The following is a 24,454-nucleotide window of genomic DNA, read 5'->3' on the forward strand; positions in this document are numbered from 1 at the left end:
TGGTCTTTATGCTAGGTCTGTTTTACTCAGCTAGGAACAGGTTTAAGTGCTTTAGCTCCACCAATCCACTGCCTTGTTTGGGTAAAAGCAGAAAACACTCACTCTGTTCCCATCCATTATTCATCAGGCCTAAGTGCTGCATTTTGTGTGTACACTGCTTTGCTTTGATTTTATATGTTTTGATAGCTCTGAATTATGTCAGTTAGAAAGGGGTATTTTTAGTCTTACATAATGTAAACTGTACTGCAACATATTTTCTGTTAAATGACAAAGAAATATGATTGTAATGCTTTGATACTGAGCTTTGCTTATCAGTGTTAATTATGCTATTTGTTAAGAAAACAAGCATCGATTAAGCGCCAGATGTTCCAAGTACATCAAAGACAACCACGTCTAAGAGAAACTGCTGATAGTGTTATCCTGTGTTTTTTAGTCTGTCTGATTCTCACTTGTAAGGCGCTAACTCCTCCACTCGCTGTTGCAGCAATTGGACCTTTAGATGGGTAATTTATATTTAATGTATGATATCTATGACAGATCAGAGGAATGTTGGTAAAACACATGAGGGTGTACATTTTGTGATACAGTAAGTAAGTGTGGCCTGTTTAAAGTGGTATTTTGTCTAAATCCTACATAGAAAACAGTTTATTTGAAGCAGAACCCTTTGGAAATTCTTGGAAATACATTTTTGAGGAAAAAGAGCACCACCACCAAAACCTCATCCCAACTGTGAAGCAAGGTGGATGGAGTGTCATGATTTGGTGATCTCAAGCTAGTATGAATAAATGCCACGTAAACTTTTTTTGTGAAAAAAGTGCTACTGTGTTTCTGTATAACCCTGCTTTATTTCAATGAATTAGTGGTCTCTGAAGAAAGACAGGATTTCGGTTCTTGCTCTTGAAAATATTCATACATGCAAACATATGTCCTCTGATTGGCTAACAGCACTGCGGCAGAGAACACAACCTGCTGCCTCCCCCCACAGTAAATTTTACAGCTCTAAAACTCAAAGGACAGGAAGTTTTAGCAAGAAGGTGTGGGGCTACTTTGAGCTGGATAACGGTGTAAAATGCAATTTATCGGGGTAAATTATGCCCTGTGTCACCAAGTCTGAAGGTTATTTGGACAAACTGTTAAAATGTTTGCATCTTGGAATGCTGTGGGAGAACAGAGGTGTGCTATTCATCAAAGATAAGTACTTTTTAATCATGTTTTACAACAAAAAAAGTCAATTTTATACCAGAGTTCTCCTTTAACCCTTAAACTTTGTTTAACATCTGACTCTTTGCTGAGTGGCTCTTATCCTTCAACTCCCAGCTGTTGAAGAAGTGTGTCCACAACAAAGCAATGATTTAAATTTAAGTTTCTATAAGCTTTCATTGTTTTTAGCTACACAAGCCTTGTAGCTAAAGTTCAAAACTAAAAAAGAAAAGGAAAACTGCTTTTTGGAGGAAGAGAAGAAAAGTTCTGACTGTATAACAGTTTCTTGGTCCGTCATGTCATTCCTCTAAGCCCCTCTGACAGCCCTCTGAGCCAGTAGTGGTCCTGCTGGGTCTGTGTACAGGCTCTGCTCCAGTGCTCGGCTTACACTGTATTGTAAAGCATTCTCAGGCAGGCAGAAACTCTCAGTGTGGGATTGAGCAGAGGCAGACTGATAGAAGAGGAAGATAAGAGCTCTCACAGGCTCTACACAGAGAACAGAAATGGACTGCTACGTCCGCAGCTGCTGGTAGGCAGTGGAGTGGTGTTAATTAAAACCTCAGGAGAGGAGGAGTTAGTTATTGAATTCTGATTAACCTCCACACTCCCACACCTTCGCTTTTTTCCCACACCTTCACTTATTTCCCACATACACACTCTCACACACATCACTGTGGTGTCTGTGTGTGTGTAGACTGTACTGTCTCACAACCATACAGTACTGTATACACATGAATAGAGCTGATGCATTGGCTCTTGGAAGTCCAGACATCCCTCTTCACCTGGAAATCAGAAAATGATAATAACAGACTTGCTTGTGCACTTTGTGGGGATAATAATGCAAAATAATGCTACAAAATGTACCACAAAGAGCATGCTAATTAGTTTTTACTTTTGCTTAGATTCAATTCAATTAACAGTGGTAAGGATTTATGTAAAACAGAGAATATGAAACATTATCAGAGTGTGATTATCTAATGACTCCTGCAGATCTGAATAAAACAGCCTAACTAAAGAGAGAGAGCCAGAAGGTAACATAGACACAGAGGCATCCTGAAACACCGGCATCCACCCACTCCACCGTCCACAAACCTGAGTGACTGTGTTCAGTGGACGAACAGCAGCACCAGCATCTCAGTTAACCACAATTCCCTATGTCCATGAACCGCTGGATCTGCAGCCTTATCTAAAGGGAAAGACATTAATTACCAAAAACTAAACTAAACAAATACGTTTTTAGTCTAGACTCAAAGATCGAAACTTAATTAATCATGGGTTTGTTTTGGGTGTATCATGAAATAAACCTATTAGAGTGTCACTTGCCATTCACTTTAAGTGCCAGGTGCACTCCAACGACGGATTGCCATTTTAAAGGTGCAGCGCTTCTGTGCTTCTCAGCAGAAAAAAAAAACTTGCACATTCACGCTGTGCAATGTTATATAATTTTGTATTGCCTAGGCCTAGGTTTTAATCAGTCAGTGACACACTTGTATTTTCTGTTGCCAAGATAGCAATTATGCCAGAAATGTACTTAAACACACCTCATTTCTTGACCACCATGCCCATTGGAGTAGATATATTGACAAACACTGTTGCTCTTTAAATGAGAAAGGCAGAAGGAGTACTGTACAGAGGACTGTTGGCAGGGTGTAAGATAGCAATAAGCATGCGGACACGTCTTGTGCAGGGTGTAAGATAGGGCCCTTGATGTTACATATGTTTGCATAGCCTAGCATCTTTACTACTGTTTTTAAATCTGCCCTCTGTGTGCACTTAGGACCTCGACTTATTGAACATTTTATACTGAGAGAATTTCATATCTTCTCTCTCTCTCTCTCTCTCAGGTGGGAGACAGCAGACGGGTGCTGCTCGCCCTCCGCTCGCTGCTGGAGGAGCTGAGGGCGGAACTGCGAGAGGAGGCCCAGCGGCGCTGTCAGCTACAGCAGACACTGGCCAGTGAGAGAGCATCCTGGGAGATACAGCGGGCCGAGATGAGGAGCCACATAGCACAGGTACTGATGCAACCACTTCTAGGTGCTGAGTAACACAACCATACACTTAGACACAGACCAAACATGCTGTGCTGTACATCTGGACTCACACTAATTATAGCACAACTCAGTTTACACCACTGACTACCGGTAACCTATCAGTCTGAACGAGCTCTGCTCTGCATATTTAATTTAATAATTGAAATAACATCTGCTTTTTTTCTGTTTTCATATTAAACAGAATTAAATTAAGATTTTGTGGGAAAATAAACAAAAAGTAGATTAAATAAAATAAATGAAATAAAATGTGTTTAATTTAAGACAAAATATGACTAGAAACACCTGATCAGAATAACTACCTAACTGAAAAATCCTGAATTTAAGGTGCTGTACCATGCATCCCGTACTCCAGGGACTGGGACTAAACACTACACTAAAACAGGGCCAAATACTAGTTTATAGGCAGAAAAATGTGCATGAATATACAGCTCTGGAAAAACAATAAGAAACAACCTAAAATCTTTGATTTCTTTGATTTTACCAAATAAATATATTATAAATATAATCAAAAGGAAGATGGATGATCACAAGCCATAAAACCACCATGAACTGCTTGAATTTTTGCACCAGGAGTGGCATAAATTTATCCAAAAGCAGTGTGTAAGTCTGATGGAGGAGAACTGATGAAAACTGATTAAAAACCAGGGTTATTCCACCAAATATTGATTTTTGAACTCTTAAATATTTATGAATATAAATTTGTTTTCTTTGCATTATTTGAGGTCTGAAAGCTCTGCATCTTTTTTGTTATTTTAGTCATTTTCTGCAAATAAATGCTCTAAATGACAATATTTGTATTTGACATTTGGGAGAAATGTTGTCTGTAGTTTATAGAATAAAACAACAATGTTCATTTTACTCAAACAAACCAAAATCAAATGCAAAATCAAATAAACTGATTGATAAACTGAAGTGAACTCTTAATTATTTTCAGAGCTGTATATTAATATTATAAGATCAGTATTTTAGTCATATTTTGTCTTCAATTGAATTCAATTGCATTTTTAATTAAATATATTACATTTAATTAAATATATATTTTTATACATGTAATGTTGGAGGTGTTGAGGTGAATATTTTAACGTCTGCAACAGCAAAACATCATAATATAATCAATCCAAGTTATGTAATAGTTAAGCATCTCAGTAGCTGAATACATATCTCTGTGCTCATATCTTGTTTTACTCTGTGGTAAAGATGAGTGTGGAAGCTTTTGGTCATCTTCAGTACGGGGACTTCCATGAGTAGATGGCTATATATATATTTACGTGACTTGGCTCTCAAACCAAGTCATAGTGTATTAAAAGCAAATGTCTGAGTCGAATGCTGCACGCTCTGTAAGCTGCTCTCTGTCTCACTGATCTGATGGAGAATAATTAAGCTGTCTTTCTGCACTGTCTGTCTGTTTTAAACAACAGAGAAATCAGCATTAACAGCTGTAGTTACAGAAACGGGTGTGAGACATGAGATTTGAATTGTGAGTGATTATAAACCTGTATAGGCCCATACATCTGTTCCTCCAAATCACATATGTTACTGAATCACTGAATCATTCATACACAGTAAATGTGCCAGTGTTAAATCAGTACTTTTAGTGTTAGTTTGTCACTATGAATGTCAATAGTGCTGATTTAACACCATCTAATTTACTATCTAAGATACTGAATCATTAATAGTACTTAACAAATATTTACAGTACAAACTGGGTTAGCTACTGTATAGTAGATACTGAATCACTTATAGAACAAAATGTATAATTTATAGTAGGCACTGGATAATGTATGCTACATACTGAATTATTAAAAAAAAAATCTGAATCATTCATAGTAATTTAAATTTGATGTATTAATTCGAGAATCAGTTATTGAATCATTTATAGTAGACACTGAATCATGTATAAGATACTAAATCATTTATTGTAGGTACTCATTTATAGTAGATATCTGATCATTTATAGCAGACTGCATTATTTGTAAGCTACTGAATCATGTATAGTAGTTAGTGAGTCTTTTTAGTACATACTGAATTATTTATAGATTCAGTAATGAATCATTTTGAGTTTATACAGAATCATTTGCATTAGATACTGAGTCTTTTGTAGATTCATTCATGACTCATTTGTAGTTTTTACAGAATCGTTTGCACTATATACTGAATCATTTGAAGCGGATACTGAATTAATTTTTTATCGAAGCATTTTACAGTTAACTGTTATGGAAAAGAACTTCAGAACACAGAAGACGATCAATGGGAAGATAATCTCATAGCCATGAGTGTTTACAGTCCCAGCCTGCCCCTTTGTAAAATTCATTGATTGGAATTTTATCTCATATTATTCCGTTTTTCCCTGCAGGTTTCTATGAACTTTTAATTAAAGTTTCTTGCCTTCTATTGAAGGATATTTTGCTACTAGGACATCTGTAACTTGGAGGTACAAGACAGAGAAATTCTTATCTCTCACTGCCTGTGTGTGTGTGTGTGTGTGTGTGTTTCTCCTTGTAGCTGGAAGACACGAGAGCTGGAGCTTCAGGGTCGGCGGATGGGGCAGACTCATCTCAGCAGGAGCATGAGCGTGAGCGAGAGGAGCAGCAGAAGCTTCTGGCTGACAGCCACAGCCTGGCACTGGAGCTGCGCTGGAAGCTGCATCACGGGGAGCTGCGCTGGAGCAGGGAGAGGACTGAACTGCTGGAGAGGTTCGAGAGGCAGCGGCAAGAGTGGGACCGCAGTGTTCGAGACCTGCGACGCAAAATGGAAAAGGTGAGCCATGCTTTATAGACAAACCAATCTGTGGCATGCGTGGTCCTAGGGGAACTTCCAAACACGTTGGGGGTACATAAAAACACCCCTGGTCTCATCCAGTCACCAAAGTCTAAACAAGAGAGCTTCATAAAAATGGGTATTTGATGTGGATGTTTTATACTGATTTCTAGCAGATTTCTAGACAGTATTGTATGTGGACAGTGTGGCATAGTGGATAACCACAAAATAAATCTGACTAAATCTAATCTAAACCTTTTATTCTCTTCTGTTTTACTTTACCTCCCACCTTCCCCACCCATTTCCCCCTCCTCACCTCTGCTCTGTAGATGCAGCGGGAGCTGCCGTTCCGTCACTCAGAGGGAGTTCCTCTGGGAGAAACTGGAGTCCCGCACGTCTTTTCTCCTCAGGAAAGTCCATGTAAAGCTCCCAGATCTCCGCGCTCCCCCCGCGCAGCTCCTTGTGTACCATCCCGCTCCCACTCAGACTCAGAGGCTATTCTAGAGGAAGCAGGAGCAGCAAAGTTATGGCCGAGTGAGGCTCACCGACCCCCACAGAGCCTGTTCCTGGATGCTCTGTCCCTAGACCAGCCCAATGAGGCTGAGGTACCTCCTCCTTCCAGACTGGAGAGTGAGAAGAGATTCCCCTGCATGAATGAGGTAATTATAATCATATATAATACAATACAATCCAGTCATAAAAGCATGACTACTTTTTATATACTGAGCATATTCAGGAGCACTTTGTAGTTCTATAATTTCCGATTGTACTCTTTCTGTTTCTCTGAATACTTTCTCCCTGTTCTTCAATGTTCAGGACTTCACAGGACCATGTGGGGTCCTAATAATTGAAGAACAGGGTGACAAGAGCATAATAAAGTATGCAAAGTTACAGATACAGGACTAGAGTCTGTAATTGTAGAACTACAAGTTTCTCCTTTATGCTAAAAAAATAGACAATGAGTGTAGAGAAAGGAGGTGGTCAAATTAGTATTGCAGTATGTATTATATTACAGTATATCTCTTGACTTAAAAGGGTTAGTTGCTTATCTTTAATTATTGGTCAGGCTGTGTGTATATACAGCTCTGGAAAAAAATTAAGAGAACCTTTCAGTTTCTGAATCAGTTTCTCTGATTTTGCTATTCAAAGGTATATGTTTGAGTAAAATGAACATTGTTGTTTTATTCTATAAACTACGGACAACATTTCTCCCAAATTCCAAATAAAAATATTGTCATTTAGAGAATTTATTGTAGAAAATGAGAAATGGCTGAAATAACAAAAAGATTCAGAGCTTTCAGCCCTCAAATAATGCAAAGAAAACAAGTTCATATACATAATACATTAATATTTGGTGGAATCTTATCATGTTCTCCTCCACCAGTCTTACACACTGCTTTTGGATAACTTTATGCCACTCCTGGTGCAAAAATTCAAGCAGTTCAGCTTGCTTTAATGGCTTGTGATCATCCATCTTCCTCTTAATTATTTTTGGTTTAATTATTTTGGTAAATTTGGTAAAATCAAAGAAACTCATAATTTCTAAGTGTTCTTTTTTTCCAGAGCTGTATGTTTATGTTCTGTGTGTAACTTTGGTCTGTCTTACAGGCACTGAATGAGATTTCAGAGAGGGCAGACCCTGCACTGTATCCTGAGGAAGAACTGACCTGTGGCAGCCTCCTCAGGTACTCTTGTTTATGGTTTTAACAGTCAGCACTTACAACATTACCAACTGCATGGGTTTATATTGGGTTATAAAAACTTCAAAATGTATATTTACTGCAAATATTCAAGATCCAATTTTTCGTATTTGAAAGCTACAAAGCTTTAAAATAAGCCGATTTTAATTGAGGCACTTCACTGAAGATAAAAGTAGGCCATCAAACTTTGTAAACACCCCTCTGCCTGACAGCTTACATTATCACATCATAGAGTGTGAGTGTGAGTTATTTCAGGCTTGATTTGATTCATCATTTTTTTTCTGCGGATGCCAGCCTAATGATCATCTCTACTTCTAATACATTATAGATCTTGTAATTTCATTAATGTGTTATTTGGAATCAAAATGAAAAATTGACTGATGGCGATCCAGTTAATAACCTGAAGTCTACAATACATCGTCTGAATAGTGATATTTTGTGATTTCTCTTTTTGGAAGAAAATGTTAGCATGGGATAGCAGTATGTTCAAGTATTGAACTTGAGGTTCCACCACTTGTATAAGTTGTGAGGTGCTATCTTGTGAGTGAGGTTACATTTGGATAAGGTCTTATAGTAGGTTCCAGATAGATGGGACATTCTCATTTCGAAGTTGTGTAGACATCTAATACACTAATACATCTAATGACAATCTATTATATGTCATAGAGAGCATTACCACCCACAGTGGACAGTGCAATAGGTGAAAATAATGGTGACCAGCAGCATCATTCTAGAGATGTTTGTAAGAACAGACAAACGAATCTGGCAGAAATCACATCCACATTCAAAGTAGGAAGGTGTACACATTATTAAGCTGCATTATTAAGCCTCCATGTAACATGGAAAAGTCATAGGACAAAATACTGGTTCCTGTCTCATTACGTTCCCCCACATGTATAAGTTGTAAGGTGCTATCTTGTGAGTAAAGTTACATTTGAGCAAAGTTTTACATTTAATACTCCTTAATCCAGAGTGCCACATGTATACCAGATTCTATATGTCATAGAAAGCATTACTTATCACAGTGGACAGTGCAGTGGGTGGCAATGATGGTGAACAGCAGCTTCAAGCTAGAGGGGTTTGTGAGACATGGCAAAAGTCATGGGACAAAATACTTTTTCCTCTTCCATTACATTTGGCTGAATTGAGATTTTTAAAATATGAATAGGGGTGGGTGATATGGCCCTAAAATAATATCACGATATTTCATGGTATTTTTGCGATACCGATATTCTTGGCGATATGACAAAATAAAAAAAAATAAAAAAGAATACACTACTGCAAAAACATTTAAAAAATTAATTTTATTATTGCATACATTGTGATATGTCACACCTCTAACTAACTGAGATATTAAAAAATACTAATTTTATCAGACTTGTAACAGAAGTCGATAATCCAGAATGTCATGATACTAATAATAATGCACTCCAAATACCTCCATATATCCAGGATTAAAGTAAAGTAAATGACACTGGACATAAATAATCTGTCTCTAGTACATATATAATGAGAAATAAGAATAGTGTGAATTTGTCTTTTGCTAAAAACAGCAAAAAAAAAGTAGTACCCTGATGTGATAATTAGAGGTAGGTGATATGGCACCATATTTCAGGGTATAAAATTGTTCACAATATTCAAAAATGTAGGCGATATTATTGCATATGATACGATATAACACACCTAAATATGACAATATCATAATATATCAAAGCATATTGAATCGTAGCACCAGCTTCACCCAGGCCAGTTCCTTCATAATACACGGACTTACCCTCCAGTCAACCTTCTTAAAAAAAGGTCTTAAACCTTTTCTTGTCTGCGATACAATGCCATTGTGTTTCAGATAAATAAAATCATCAATAAACAATTGATTATCCTTATCAGAGCAGTGCAGGTATGTAAGCGTGATTTGTGTTTTAGTAACAGAGCTTTTGGTGCTACTCCTCCAGCCCCTCCAGAGACTGTATATGAAAAACTTTCAGAAAGGATATGGCCCAGATAATCTCAGCCAGCTGGCCAATGTGTAATCAGGTCCTATATAGCGGCCTACAGCTGGCATAACAATCAAATTGTGTAGGGGACTTATTTGAACCTAATTTTGAACTAATATTATTAAACGTAATAACTACTATTAAGTTTTATTCAATGTAGAATATACAACAGTTATCTTTATAAATGTAATAAATATTAATAAATCTAAACATAATTTTTGTGCTTATATTTTATTTACATGTACAGTACTGTACAGTAGTTTTAGGCACATTAACACATTATATAAGCCAGTTATCTCGTCAATACATGCTTTTAAGTTTGTTACTTTTAAATGCTTCAGATTATAAACTAAAGTGAAAAGGAACAAGAATTTTTTCATTTTTAAGAAGTTGCAATCTTGTAAACTAGACTTAAGAGCAAAGCTTGCTTCCAGATTTCCTCTGGATGTCCCCATGCATCCAGAGTTTACCAAACTAGGTGTCGGATACTAACTATAAACTAGAAAAGAAGGATTGCTCAGCTGAATGGAAGGACAAAGGAATTATAAAAAATGACAATCAAATGACTGAGGCTGGATATGGCTGTGATTTAGAGATTGAGGACCTACATTGTAGGAGCACAAGCAGATTAGTTGCTGTTAAGACACAAAAAACTCTATAGCTTAGGCATGTGTGAAAATGAATAGAAGTGAATGGGAAGAACGAGAAATTAATAAATGACAAATAGAGTTTGAGTTTGAGTGAGTATGGTTGTGGATTAAAGCTTGGAGACCTGCTTTGAAGGACTACATGCAGTTATATATGGTATGGGTGAAAAAGATTGGGAGTGAATGGAAGGAAAGAGGAAGGAAAATAAAATTACAAATAAATGAGTGCAGGCCAGTGGTGTCAATTTCTCAAAAACTAAGTTATGTGGTTAATATTTGGAAAAAAACAAGAAGAAAAAGAAAAAAATATATATAAATTACAAATGCTTTGCAATAATATCTATAATAACACTGGAGATGTTTAATTATGATTAACACAGTGATGTTTAATTGCTACTTCTTGTATAAATGTTTTTCGTATTTATATTCTATTTTGTCTTATTGCCTAAATAAACACCATACTGCCAAGATAAGGAGCTTTTAAAATATGAACCCTACAGTTAGATTTCAGGTTCTAATGCCATCTCAGCTGTACGCTCTTCATGACCTGATTGTCACTGAGAGAAGGGCATCTCTCGCTTTTCTTTCCCATCGGTATGCAGTGTTCCCCGCCAGCCAGGCGTCTGCATCATATTGCGCAGTCAAGCGCTAAGCATTCTCTGCGGTTCTGTGTGCTCAGCACTTCAGCACAAGATGCAGCGCTCGTATTCCCACGGGCTGGAGGATGTGTGTGTGCTTCCATACTGGGGATGCTGCTTTATAATCAAGCCAGTGATAAATTAAATTAAGTTTATAATTAAATAAAAATGCTTCTGTTCTTCACACATCCTAAAATTCTTTCAGTTTTAGACTGGCGGCAGTCCTTTAGAATCGTAAACCCAAAATTGCTACAGTCATTTCTTCAGATGCTCCACGATTTTTAATGCCTTGTACACTCTAAAAATCTGTAGTTTGTACAGCATTACTAATCTGTAATGACAAATTCAGACAAATTATTTCTATTGAGCCTGTTTATAACATGTTACTCTAGTTACTCTACTGTAAAAATATTAGTTCTGTAAATTACATTAATTATTCAGCAATTTAAACAAAAAACTGTCTTTGTTAATTGTACATTTTACATTGTTTACAACTCAAATGCTAGTTTTCATTATTGTACAGACAGAATCTTTAAGCTGAAGCTGAAATAATGCAAATTACTGTACATTCTACAAAGTTTTTTTGTTTGTTTTTTTTTTTTTTTTCAAAAATCATTTTTCGCAATGGTTTCAGCAGAATAGAGCATCCTTATTTAAGAATATTGATTTTTCCCTGACACAAAACAGGCTTGTGCCAAAATATATATATAAATTAAAAAAAAGACAGCACAAATGTTGCTCAAATTTGGTATCTTACAAAAAAAAAAGATATTGTGAATTTGGCTGAATCAGACAATGGAGACACAAAAAACACTGTGAGCAGTTCTAATCTTGTGCCAATGTTGTTGAACTGTGTCCACAGGGCCAAATCTGTCTGCTCCATGAGTGACTTCCAGCGTTTGATGGACAGTTCTCCCTTCCTGCCAGACAAGAGCAAGTCGGGGGAGCGTGGACGGGATGAGACCACCCCGCCTCTCTCTCCGGACGATCTTAAATACATTGAGGAGTTCAACAACAAAGGTTGGGACCTCCCCACTGCCTCTCTCGCCTCCTGCCCAATCCCAGGTCCTGTCCTTCCTCCACAAGTGGTGGAGGCCTGGGCTGAAAGGGCAGACTCCCGCAAACCCCCGGACCCTACTTCAGAAGCCTTCCAGCCGGCCTCCTGGTTCTTGACCACCAGCGCCACCTTGACCACCAACACCATGAGCAGCCCGGAGCACTGTCAGAGACTTCCTCTGAGGGGAGCATCTGGATCCGATCACTTTGGGGTTCGCGTCCTGCACAGCCCTACTAAAGGAGATAGGACAGCCAAGGCAGGGGAGGGGGAGGACGTTTTTGGGTGTCGGTGGCCTTGTGAGCTGAGGGGACACCATCTGGAGACAGGTCTGGGTTATGCGTCCCCGCTTGAGCTGGAACTTTCTCGTAACCTCAGTGACGACATGAAGGAAGTGGCCTTCTCTGTCCGTAACGCAATCCGCTCCGGTTCGGCCTCCGCCCAGCTGAGGGACGCATCGTGCCAGACCAATGGCTTCACCACACGAGGAACACAAACCACCCAGACCATCAGTGTGGGTTTGCAGACAGAGGTTCTTCGTAACCTCACTAGCAGCCCGCACCGCTGCCTCACGCCCAAGGGTGGTGGATCCACGCCGGTCTCCTCCCCCTCTCGCAGCCTCAGGAAGGTGCAGTATTCACCCGCAGCACAGGCTAAGTTTGAGCGTCCCTGCTGCTCTCCCAAATACGGTTCGCCCAAACTCCAGCGCAAACCCTCTACCACTGCCCCCCCATCTAAACCTGAGGCACCCAGCGCTCCATCCCGAGCCCCAACGCCTACAGTCGCCTCCCAGCCCACCAAGGGCAACAGCGAGTCCGCCTGGGCTCGATCCACCACTACCCGAGACAGCCCCGTCCACACCACCATAAACGACGGCCTCTCCAGCCTCTTCAACATCATCGACCACACGCCCGTCACCTACGACCCACAGCAGAAGTTCAACAAGTCCCCCAGCCGCTCTCGGCCTGTTGAAAGCGGGCAGACTTACGGGTCAACACAGGAGCTGGCGAGGGTATCATCCCGGGGCCGTTCACCCAGCCCTGTGCAGCTGATCGTTGAATCGCAGGACGAGAAGAACACAGACACTGTTAGCATCAGACAGGACCTATCAGCTCCGCCCGGCTACACGCTAACGGAGAACGCAGCACGGATACTGAATAAGAAACTATTAGAGCAGGGCTTCAGGGACGACAAGAGACCACCCAGTTCGGGTGGGACTTCCCAGACCAGGACGGGAGACGCCGACAAACCTGGATGCATTGAGGTAAAATAAGAACTGTTCTCATTCTCTCACTCACACATTCTCTCAAACTCACCTCACCAATGTTCTCTTCTGCCTTCCAACAACAGTTAGCCGTGACTTTAACCCCTTAAACTCAAAGCTTAAATAGGTATTAATCTTAAATCAGAAACTAATATAGAAGTAATAGGTACATTCTGTATTATGTAATTATCTTTTACAATTATTAAAGCATTAGGAATGTTGTATACACTTATATTTATATTTAAATAAAGTTAAAAGTTAAAATAAAGAAAAAAGCATCTTTAAAATTTTGTGAAAGTTTATAACAGTAAATAACAATCTCTCATTTTTATTGAATGTCACAGTCATCTTCTTAACTGTACCTAAAAATTATTTTCTTGTAAATCACATAAAACCGATAAATCATCACAAAAAAAGACTTAAGCACACTGCATTTTTTTTTATTAGAATAGTTTTTAGATTTATTATTAAGATACATTTTAGGTCTCACCACTGGACATTTTGACTCTTTAAATAACAGACAAAATGTCAATTCAGAATATTGTATGACACATTAGTGAGTACTACATATACAGCTCTGGGAAAAAAATAAGAGACCACTTAAAAATGATTTTACTAAATTAAAAACCTCGGCAAAACATAATCAAGAGGAAGATGGATGATCAGCCGCTATCAAACCAAACTGAACTGCGTGGATTTTTCCACCAGGAGTGGCATAAAGTTATCCAAAAGCAGTGTGTAAGACTGGTGAAGGAGAACATGCCAAAATGCATGAAAACTGTAATTAAAAACCAGGGTTATTCCACCAAATATTGATTTCTGAACTCTTAAAATTTTATGAATATGAAGTGAACTTGTTGCATTATTTGAGCTCTGAAAGCTCTGTTTTTTTTGCCATTTTTCATTTTCTGAAATAAATGCTCTTAATGACAGAAATATTAATGTTATATTCTGTAATATTAATTACAGAATCTGAAGTGGTTTCTTGTTTTTTTCCAGAGCTGTATGTCACCATTTGATGGCTTAATTTTTTTTAAAACTAAAAGTAAAGCAGCCAGACAAGCGTTCTGCCATCAATCCAGTTACAACAACAAGAAATTACAGTGTGAATATAAGAGCAGTTTAAGGGGTATATTGTCTGTAATATAGGAATCATTGCAAGGTATTTAATGGAATGGCATTGGCCTGCAGTTAGGGTCTGGTTTCCAGCACAGATTATTTGGGTTTGATCCCATCATGCAGATGGTATAGACTCTATACCCGTATACTGATGGATCTAAACTGCATGTCCTTTTTTGCGCCTCTGACTGTAAAGCATGGGGGAGCAGGGCTGTGCTGAAGCTTGAGAATTAGTTACATTTGCTGCTTATTGTTTTATTGCTGTGCATTTGTCCTCATTTGCCTACAGTCAACACAGCTGCTCTAATAATCTAATGATTATGTGAACTGTATAGCTACTGTTGGTGACAGTTGTTAAGTACAGTCCATTTGGAAGATTAACACACTGAGTGAAAATGATAAAGAAGACTGTATGATTAGATATCTATATTATATACTATGCTGATCTGATAATGCATTTATAAAGATTTTCAGAGTCGTACTACATAATCAGTTTTAATTTTAGGTCAGAATGGCAGATGGGACCAGGTGAAGAAATAGAAATAGTACATAAAATATATAATAAACTGTTTGTTAAAGAATAAGGTCTATCATATGGGTGTTTAATGGTTAATTGATAAGTCTACTAATCCTTAAAGAGCCAACATTAAATAAGTAGAAATGCTAAAATCACTTTTAGTGTAGATTTTGCCACAATCAGATCACAATAAGTCGATAAATATCTGAGAGCTACAACACGGTGTGGATTTAGATCACTAAATCTTTAAAATAAGGGAAAAGACTTCTTTAGACTTTTATAGATACTACAAAGATCATAGTCACCACTTGCTAACAGTGAATTAGATCTATTAGAGATAGACCTTTAGTTCAGGCCATAAATATAATACAAAACATTCAACACATTATCTTGCCCATTTTTAACATTCTGAATCCTGTTTCAAATAAACATTAGCATTTATTTATCATGTATATTGCTGTTTTACAGTGTATCAAGCAAATAAGAGTTCTGCTTCTGCTGTTTTCCATTTTAAACAAGTGATGGAATCCAGTTTAGACTGCCCTCATATCACATTTGGAGTCACTGACATGAAATTTCCCGAAAGTCCAGTCATGTAATTTTATATGCAAACCCCCTTTATAATACAAATTAACATATATAGAACACAAATATACAGAATATAGACATCATACAGCTCTGGAAAAAGAACAAGAGACCACTTCAGTTCCTAAATCAGTTTCTCTGATTTTGCTATTTATAGATATATGTTTGAGTAAAATAAACATTGTTGTTTTATTCTATAAACTACGAACAACATTTCTCCCAAATTCCAAATTCAAATATTGTAATTTACAGCATTTATTTGCAAAAATTGAGAAAAGGCTGAAATAACAAAAAAGATTTCAAAACTCAAATAAAGCAAAAAAGTTCATATTCATAAAGTTTTAAGAGTTCAGAAATCTATATTTGGTGGAATAACCCTGTTTTTTTCATGCATATTGGCATTTTCTCCTCCACCAGTCTTACACACTGCTTTTGGATAACTTTATGCCTTTACTCCTGGTGCAAAAATTCAAGTAGTTCATCTTGGTTTGATGGCTTGTGATCATCTATCTTCCTCTTGATTATATTCCAGAGGTTTTCAATTTGGTAAAATCAAAGAAACTCATCCTTTTTAAGTGGTCTCTCATTTTTTCCCAGAGCTGTATATTATATAGAAAACACATGAGAAAATTGAGGTGATGGTCTTTAGTACAGCTCATGAAGGCTTAACCAACAGCAATAGTAAAAAGTATTACTACAAAGTGTGCAAAGTTTAAACACAAGAGTGATGATTTTTTAAACTGTACTATATTTATTTAGTTCCTTAAAAAATGCTGAATTCCTAGAATGCTCAAAATGTTCCCCTCTGCCATTTTGGTTACTCAACACAGTTAGTATAACAAATATGTAAATTGCATTCTAGTAGGGCTGCACAATATTTAAAAACCTGACATTGCAATATATAAATATATTCTTCTGAGATGAATAGTACAATATTGAAAAATACAGATTTTTTTTGTATTATTATTTGCACCAGAAATCAATGATGCAACATATCATAGCATTAATAATGCATTATTCTTGTCCAGTAGTGGAGAAAATAAATGGTATTTTGCGGATAGAATCTGATGAACGGCACAAATTTTCTATCAAGCAGCAAAAAACTTTTAGCATGACGTGCAATTTAGCTACTATGTGCATGCACAACTTGCGGTGGCGATGCTGAGAAGATAATGTGTGCAGCCCTACATCCAAGGCTATTTTTAGCATGAGGATAACGCAGAGTTAACACAAACAGCTACCTACACTGTTACAAATGAGGGTGCTTTAGTGGGTTCTTTGAGCAATGCCATAGGAGAACCACTATTGGGACCAGGAAGAAACATTATTTAAAAAAAATGTGAAATTGGTTCTTTTTCTCACTCATCTTTTTTACATTAACATTTTTTTATGAAACCAAATATGATTGTTCTGTGGCTTTGCTCAAAAAAACAGTGTGTATAAAAATAACTAATCTATTTTTTTATTAGCTGATTAACAGAAATCTATTATATTTTGCTAATACTAATGCTTTATTTACACTGTACTATTATTTAAGCTTTTATAAGTTTATGCTGTTTATTTGTGTTTAAGAAATCTGAATATCCATATCGGTATTACTGGTTATAACTTTTTTGGTTACAATATTTTTATATCATTTGGACCCTGATATTCGTTAGCTACAGACTGATCCCCAAACAGGAATTAAGCCTAATTGTAAACTGTATTTTCGAAATGCTGTAACGTGTAAAGTCCAAGACTATACTTAATACCTGTCTTGGAAACTGTCATAGTGTGAACATACAGGGTCTGTTTTCCTGGCAGGGATTGAGCCTAGTACTGGACTAAATGCTCGTCTGAAAAACTGCCCAATAGGTTTAGTTTCTCAGACAGTGATCAATACAGTCCTGAACTCTATTGAAAAGACATTGCAGTCCATGACTAGGCTTTATAACTGTCCAGAATGTGACCAATAGCATATATATATAGTATTGTCTGATGTAAAGTGCACTTGTGTGTTTTTCTTCTGAATGGACAGTGAGGATGGTCATGCCAAAACCCCCCTCACCCCTTTTTCAGGTCCCCCAGAGAGAGGAGTGGACCTCCTGTAGGCTGCAGTGATCTTTCGACCTGGAGTCTAATCACACAGGCCCCTTTTTGCCAGTCATCTCCTGTATCTGATGCGATTGTGTTTTGTGCTGATGAGTGTTTTCCCCTGTCTCCCTCTTCGGGTTGCCTCCAGAACCATACTGTCTTACTCAGTGCTCCCTGGGGACTATAATGGCGCTCTGGCGCTCACGCCGTGCTGTAAGTTCCTCCTCTATGACCTTCTGTACGTCACAGTGACCTCACCCGTGTCGCGTCACGCTGTGTTTCTACACGGACCTCACACAGCCACGCCACCCCACCACTGCATGCCACACCTCATCCTCACAGGGAGTGGGCTCTCATCGTGGGGTGCTGTGGGAAATGTGGTGTGTGTTCTATTTTGTGTCACACTTTCTTTAACGTCCTGGTGAAGGTGCGAGCATGCGCATCGTTGTCTGATTAATTAATCCATCAAAAGATGAAAATCTACATCCAAAAAGCTAGCAGCACAAAGCTTATATAGATGATGATCATCTACTGTATTTATAATTTACTGTACCAGCCGAACGTTTGGACATATGAGACTGAATGTGTTTTCAAAGATTCCGCCATTACATTAAAACCACAGACAGCTGGAGGGATTAATATTCATTTTTAATATTTATTTTATTTATTGTAGCTATTAAGGGTTGAGATATTATTATACGCATTTTCAGCCATGAGATTCCATGAGAACCACTTTGATGAGGGCCATCCCAGATAGCAAAAATTGCTTAAAAAAAACAACCTTGCATTGGCCCGATTCTGGCCCAAATCCTCAGCTCACATCTGGACTGAGTGCTGCATATGCCAACAGCCCTATTCACAGAGTATATAATATGGGAATTGATATAAACCCCATGTGCAATCACTCCGTTTGCTAAGTGTAATACAGGAATCAGCCTGAGCCACATGTGCCAAAACCCCGGTTGCCAAGTATAATGTGGAAATCATCCTGTGACACTTTTGCAAATACCCCTGTTCCTATTACGTTTGGCCCAATTCCACATAGCAGACTCTCAGCTGATGCTTCCATGCAGTACAAAAAGTTTGGACACACCTTCTTATTCAATGCTTTTCTTTATTTTATTATCTAATTTATTTTCTACATTGTAGATTAATATTAAAGACATCAAACCAATTAAAGAGACACATATGGAATTATGTAGTAAACCATAAAAGTGTTGTTTTGGGATGAGCAGCAGCTTTTGTTCAGCACCTCCAGGAACTGAACTTCAAGATGCTCAGAAAACTATTCCAGGTGACTCTCCCTCATGAAGTCACTGAGCTTAAAATACCAAGAGCGTGCAGATCTGTCCTCAAAGGTGAATTTGACTACGTATTCTGGATTGTTGTACAGAATAATTCCACATGTTTCTTTAATGTTAAATTTACAATTTAAAAAAAATCATAAGAAGAAAGCAAATACATTGAGTGAGAAGAAGTGTCCAAACATTTGACTGGTGCTGTACATCAGCCAAGCTTGGGATGATTCTTCATGCTATCTGGGTATAAAACCTAACCTAATGCCTTTACCATGACTTTTGCTCATGCCACATTTGAAATTACATAACATTTCTGTATATAGGTTTAAGATATATCATTTTGACCTAGAAAAGTAATATCAGCATTATTTGCCTAACATGTATAATAGTGAACAGTATTTTAGTCAGGAATACACCCTAAGACTCCAGACGCACAATGTATTTTCCATATATTTAACTATATAACATATGTATTTAACTATGATTTCTGGTTAAAAAGGTATTATTGCTTTGTTATGCTATTTTATTGTCATTATGTCGGTGGCATTTAATTGTCCTAAAATGACAATTATATAATTTTTATCACAATAATTTCTGGGACGATATATTGTCCAAAAAAATTCTTATTGTGACAGACCTAATCCTGATGAATTTTAAATTTATTCTGTCGTAAGTCTTTTATATAAATAAGTTCATGAATAAGTAAATTAAATGTTGATTTAGTCTTGTTTTCTTGTATTAGATTGATTAAATATACAACACAATACAAATAAAGAAAAGGCATTCAGCAGGAATGTGTCCAAACTATTAAAAGGCATTGTAATTGTAAAAATAGAAGCGCTGATAGCTTTTTGGATGTTTTCATAGGTGATTTATAGCACATTGTGTTTCTAATAGCTCCTGTTATGCATCTGTTGTTGTTGTTGTTTATTATTTTACTCCATTTTCTGTCCCTTCTTTAACTCTCTTACAGTTCTTTCAGTGGGGGTTTCCATGTTAAATAACGAACTAAACACACAGCTGTGTAAGCGACCTGCTCCGTCCCGCTGACGACGACTGCACACTAACACTTTCAGCTCTCTCTCTTCTTCCTCCTCCTCTTTTTCTTCTTCTACTATACTCTCTTGCTCTTCATCACCTGTCCGTCCGGTGTGTTAGTGGACTGTCAGGGTGAAGTGTGTGAAGTACTGTAGATGCATGCTAACGGCAGGGGGCTCTACTGAAAGCAAGAGAGCGGTCTTCTAACTTCTAACTCCAGCTGCTGCTCCTGTGCACCTTAACTGTTAAGAGGCTACTCCTGGGAGACTGTAATGTTAATGCTAGCCCTCATTAGCGACTCTAAATGAGGGTATAATGAGTTGAGAACACTCATTTGTGACTGCTTGGCAGAGTGCTGTTCTGCATCTGTGTTGCTTCACTTTTTTGTTTGTGGCGTTTGGCTGATGCTCTTATTCCAAGCGATTCTGTTCAATAAAGAAATCACCTCATTACTTTTAATGTTAATAAAATGGACTTAAGCAATTTTATTTGAACATCACAGCTTCCTTACAGCTCAAATATCAGAATTGGTTTCATTCATAGTATCAAATATCACGCATCTGTAAGAAGAACCCTACAGTATTACTATATTACATGTATTAAAAACCTACTAGCATTAAAATGCTTTGATTTTTGAAACAGATGCATCTATCTATCTATCTATCTATCTATCTATCTATCTATCTATCTATCTATCCATCCATCTATCCATCCATCCATCCATCTATCCATCTATCTATCTATCTATCTATCTATCTATCTATCTATCCATCCATCCATCTATCCATCTATCTATCTATCTATATGAGTTTGTTATTTCAGTTACAGCCTGAATTAAGACTTAAGTTAGAACTTAAGCTACAGCTTGTACTGCTCATGACATTTTAGTCTAAAATGGCATTTTTGTTTAAAACAGCTTGTCACAACTTGAGTTATGGTTCGAGTTATGACTTGTCTCGCCTGTGATATTTAGTGTAAAATAGATTGTCATACTTATTGACCAAAATTGATACAGCATTGTTCTTGTATAGAGGGTATATAATGTAAATAATTTGTCTCCCTGAAAGCATATAGCTCTCAGTCTCTCATCACAGTCCGTTCACATCCGTCAGTAAATGTAATATCAGCTGCTAGAGTTTGCGGCTGAGGCAGAGGCAGGTTAACTGATGGGAACTGCAGTGTGATCAGTCTAGTCTCTGGCATGATTTACTGGGTCAGAGGAAGTGTGTTTCTGCGTATCCAGCGTGTATTTTTAGCAGAAGTAGATTATGCAACTTGTATTAGATTTCAGCATCCCGTCAGATGAAACCAAGAGCATGTAGAAAAGCACTAATTATAAACAAGAGCGAGAGAGAAACAGAGAGAGGGAGAGAGAGAGAGAGAGAGAGAGAGAGAGAGAGATAATACACAGTAAAGCACAATTAATGATGATCAGTCCCTCCTCTGTTGGAATAAAGATTTATACCAATATTTCCATTAAATTTATTGAATCATTTGAATAGACCTGCTCATACTTTTGTATATGTATACATGTTTATACACTCATTGACAAAAATATACCAAGAAGGAGTTGTTGGAATTATATAAAATTTGCATGAATGTAATGATTATATACAGCTCTGGAAAAAAAATAAGAGACCACTTAAAATGATAAGTTTCTTTGATTTTACCAAATTGAAAACCTCTGGAATATAATCAAGAGGAAGATGGACGATCACAAGTCATCAAACCAAACTGAACTACTTGAATTTCTGCACCAGGAGTGCAGGCATAAAGTTATCCAAAAGCAGTGAAACATATCTGCCTGAGACATAACTGTTTACCATTTTTTGGAGTGCATTTTTTTTGTCAATCAGTGTATATTATATATAAATATAATTATATAAAATCTAATTTTTTTTACATTTGTGACATTTAAAAGTCTTGAGGTGTATTTCTTCTCTATCTGTGTAAATAGATGTGTGTGTACATATTATGTTTACATCTCTAACTTACTCATGCTTATGATTATGTCTCTCTCTGATGAAGGACCTCCCGCGGTCTCCAGTGGCCCCACCCCTGGACTCCTGCTTCCTGCGCCCGGCCCGTCCAGCCAACCGGAGGCCCCCGTCCCGCTGGGCTCGCTCCCCTTCTTCTTCTCCCAAACACAAAGAACGCACAGTGAGGTTCCGCTTCCCCTCACCCACCAGACCCGCTCTGACCATCCCAGAGATGGAGGAGCCCAGTCAGGAACTACCTCAGCCCCCCGCCTGAGGACTTCCTGCACCAGCCAAGACCACTCTCTCTGTTCCTCTCCACTCTTTACTCTCCACTCTATACTCTTTACTCTTCTCACACTCTCAAAACAGATGCGTTAGTATTGTATTTCAGTTAAAGGAATACTTCAGCGATTTTGAACACCTGCAGGTTACTTTAAGTATTGTGAGTTTTTTAAGTATCGTGATCCCAGGTCTTTACAACCATCCATGTCCAAGACATCCAGAAAACGGATGGGTAGGACTGGTCATCTTTCTACCCATCAGAAGTAGTAGCATAATTCTAGCCAATGCAGGTGCCAATTAATGCAGTTTAGATGACTACAATATATAATATTGGTATAAGTGTTCTTCTCCAAGCATGTTGAGCCATCCATATATATATATATATATATATATGTTGCAGTAGTTGCAGTACGAAAATAGCGCAATGCAGTGGTGCTTCACAAGACTTTAACTAGGCAATGCTAGCCTTCAAACTCCCATCCTGGTAGGATTGAGTGATGGTAGAAAGAGACCTAAAGTAGCTTGAGGTTAGGAATTAGCAGTGAGCTAAATATTCTAACCTATTGATTTCTACAGTATGTAACTTTTGATCTAACACGTTTCTTTTTCTTTTTTTGGCTACATGTTTGGTGGCCTTGGTTAAAATGTGGATTATTATATTATATTTACAGATATTTTAAATATTTTCTAATATTTATTTTGGCCTCCTGTCCACACAAAAAAACTCTCTTAAAACACATGCATGTTTCTAGATAAATCTGAAATACCTTCTTACTCTATATTTAATGGACTACATAAGACTCGCTAGGTAGCACTAGATTTTAGATTTTAAATAAATATATGAATACATGTAAATATTGCTATTCTATTACAAATATATATATGCTCTGTTTAGATTTAAAATTCGTAATTTTATGTCTTACGTATAATGCACGCTACCTAGGGAGTAGTGTGCAATTTGAGATCAAACCTTGAATTAAAAATATATTCAACATGGAAAGTGGTAAATCTCTATTTTTACATTTATTTAGGATTGTAATCAAGCCTTTTTTTATTTCTATTGTTTACAGATTAAAAAGTTTGGACATGGTCAGTATTTTAAATGCTACACTAAATGCTTCAGCACGCATCACAACATTTGTGTAGCAACTAAACTTATTTAAAGTTCTTATTTAAGGGGTTTTAGTTGTGATGTTTGCTTTTAAAATACGCCACAGTTTAATTTACTTGAATTACATTAAAATGTAAACCATGTACAACATTTGGAAATTGTGCTTTTTTAATTTTTTGAACTCCTTATTTCTAAAAAATGCATTTGCTTATTTCATCCAGAAACCTCAAACATTTTTCACACTCCTTTTTTCAGTATAAAAATGCACAAAACATAAATAATACAATATTAGTTAATCCTCTAGTAACATAATTATTTTCAGTGTTGACCACAAAGCCAAAGTATTGCTACAAAAGTGTTTGATTGTGTTGCTTGTGTTGAAAATTGCTGGAGTATCCCTGTAAGGATAAAACATTTTGCTTTAATTTTAACATTTAGTGCTCTGACTTGAAATGCATCATTTTTGAGAGTGCACTCTTCTTTTCTATCTCTCTTCAGCTCATCTACTTTTACCTATCTGTCTATTTATCCCTCCTCTCATCTTCTCTCTGCTTCTCTCGCCCCACCACTCGCTCCCGCTCCAGCCTGACCACACAAAACACCACCAGTGTTAAAGCGTTGGAACCTTCCCACCCCTCCAGAAGCCTCCGGTAGTCTGAATCCGGAACAGAGGGGGCGGAGTTCCACCAGCACCAGCCAATCGGAGGAGGAGGATGAGGAGGAGGACGTTGTGCTAGAACTTCTTTCTGTGAGATTTCAAGGACCTGGAATGTACCTGAAGCAAAAGAAACTAATTCCATCAGAGGTGCCTAAAACCCCACTTGATTTCTCGACGGTCCCGTATCCGCGTGCGTCTGATGTATATGTATGCAATACATAAGAGTTTATATGTGTTGGTCATATTTACAGACTCTTTTTTAGACGTTCCTGAAGGGAAAAAAACGGTAGTAATAATATTTGTCTAAACGGCATCAATGATTAATGTTTACATGTGTTACTGTTTTTTTTGTTTGCATACACATCACTTGTTATCTTATGTCCCATGTATGTACTTGATAAAAAAAAAGAATATTTTTTTATTTTGAATGTACCATTGTTTTTGTTTTAAACCTTTCAAAGCTTGAATATATTTGAAGGGAAATACAAC

At 37.5% G+C, this 24,454-nt stretch overlaps 1 protein-coding gene across 5 annotated transcripts in view; it reads left to right on the forward strand.

Annotated features, from left to right (window-relative positions):
- LOC103038614 (microtubule cross-linking factor 1) overlaps positions 1 to 23,558 on the forward strand; it is a 91,109-nt gene extending 67,551 nt beyond the window's left edge. For 2 of the 5 annotated variants that reach the window (XM_022678976.2, XM_022678977.2), the window contains 6 exons: positions 3,045 to 3,212; positions 5,754 to 6,008; positions 6,338 to 6,667; positions 7,617 to 7,693; positions 11,850 to 13,305; positions 21,964 to 23,558. In XM_022678976.2, coding sequence (XP_022534697.2) covers positions 3,045 to 3,212; positions 5,754 to 6,008; positions 6,338 to 6,667; positions 7,617 to 7,693; positions 11,850 to 13,305; positions 21,964 to 22,188 — 2,511 coding nt within the window. In that variant the 3' untranslated portion in view covers positions 22,189 to 23,558. Of the gene's footprint in view, positions 1 to 3,044; positions 3,213 to 5,753; positions 6,009 to 6,337; positions 6,668 to 7,616; positions 7,694 to 11,849; positions 13,306 to 17,543; positions 17,813 to 21,963 lie in introns of those variants that run through there. The other 3 variants (XR_002651135.2, XM_022678978.2, XM_022678979.2) reach the window with 3 other exon arrangements.
- The last annotated feature ends 896 nt before the right edge of the window (positions 23,559 to 24,454 follow it).

Source organism: Astyanax mexicanus, chromosome 4 (genome assembly GCF_023375975.1).
Source record: "Astyanax mexicanus isolate ESR-SI-001 chromosome 4, AstMex3_surface, whole genome shotgun sequence".
In the NCBI taxonomy this organism is placed as follows: Eukaryota; Metazoa; Chordata; class Actinopteri; order Characiformes; family Acestrorhamphidae; genus Astyanax; species Astyanax mexicanus.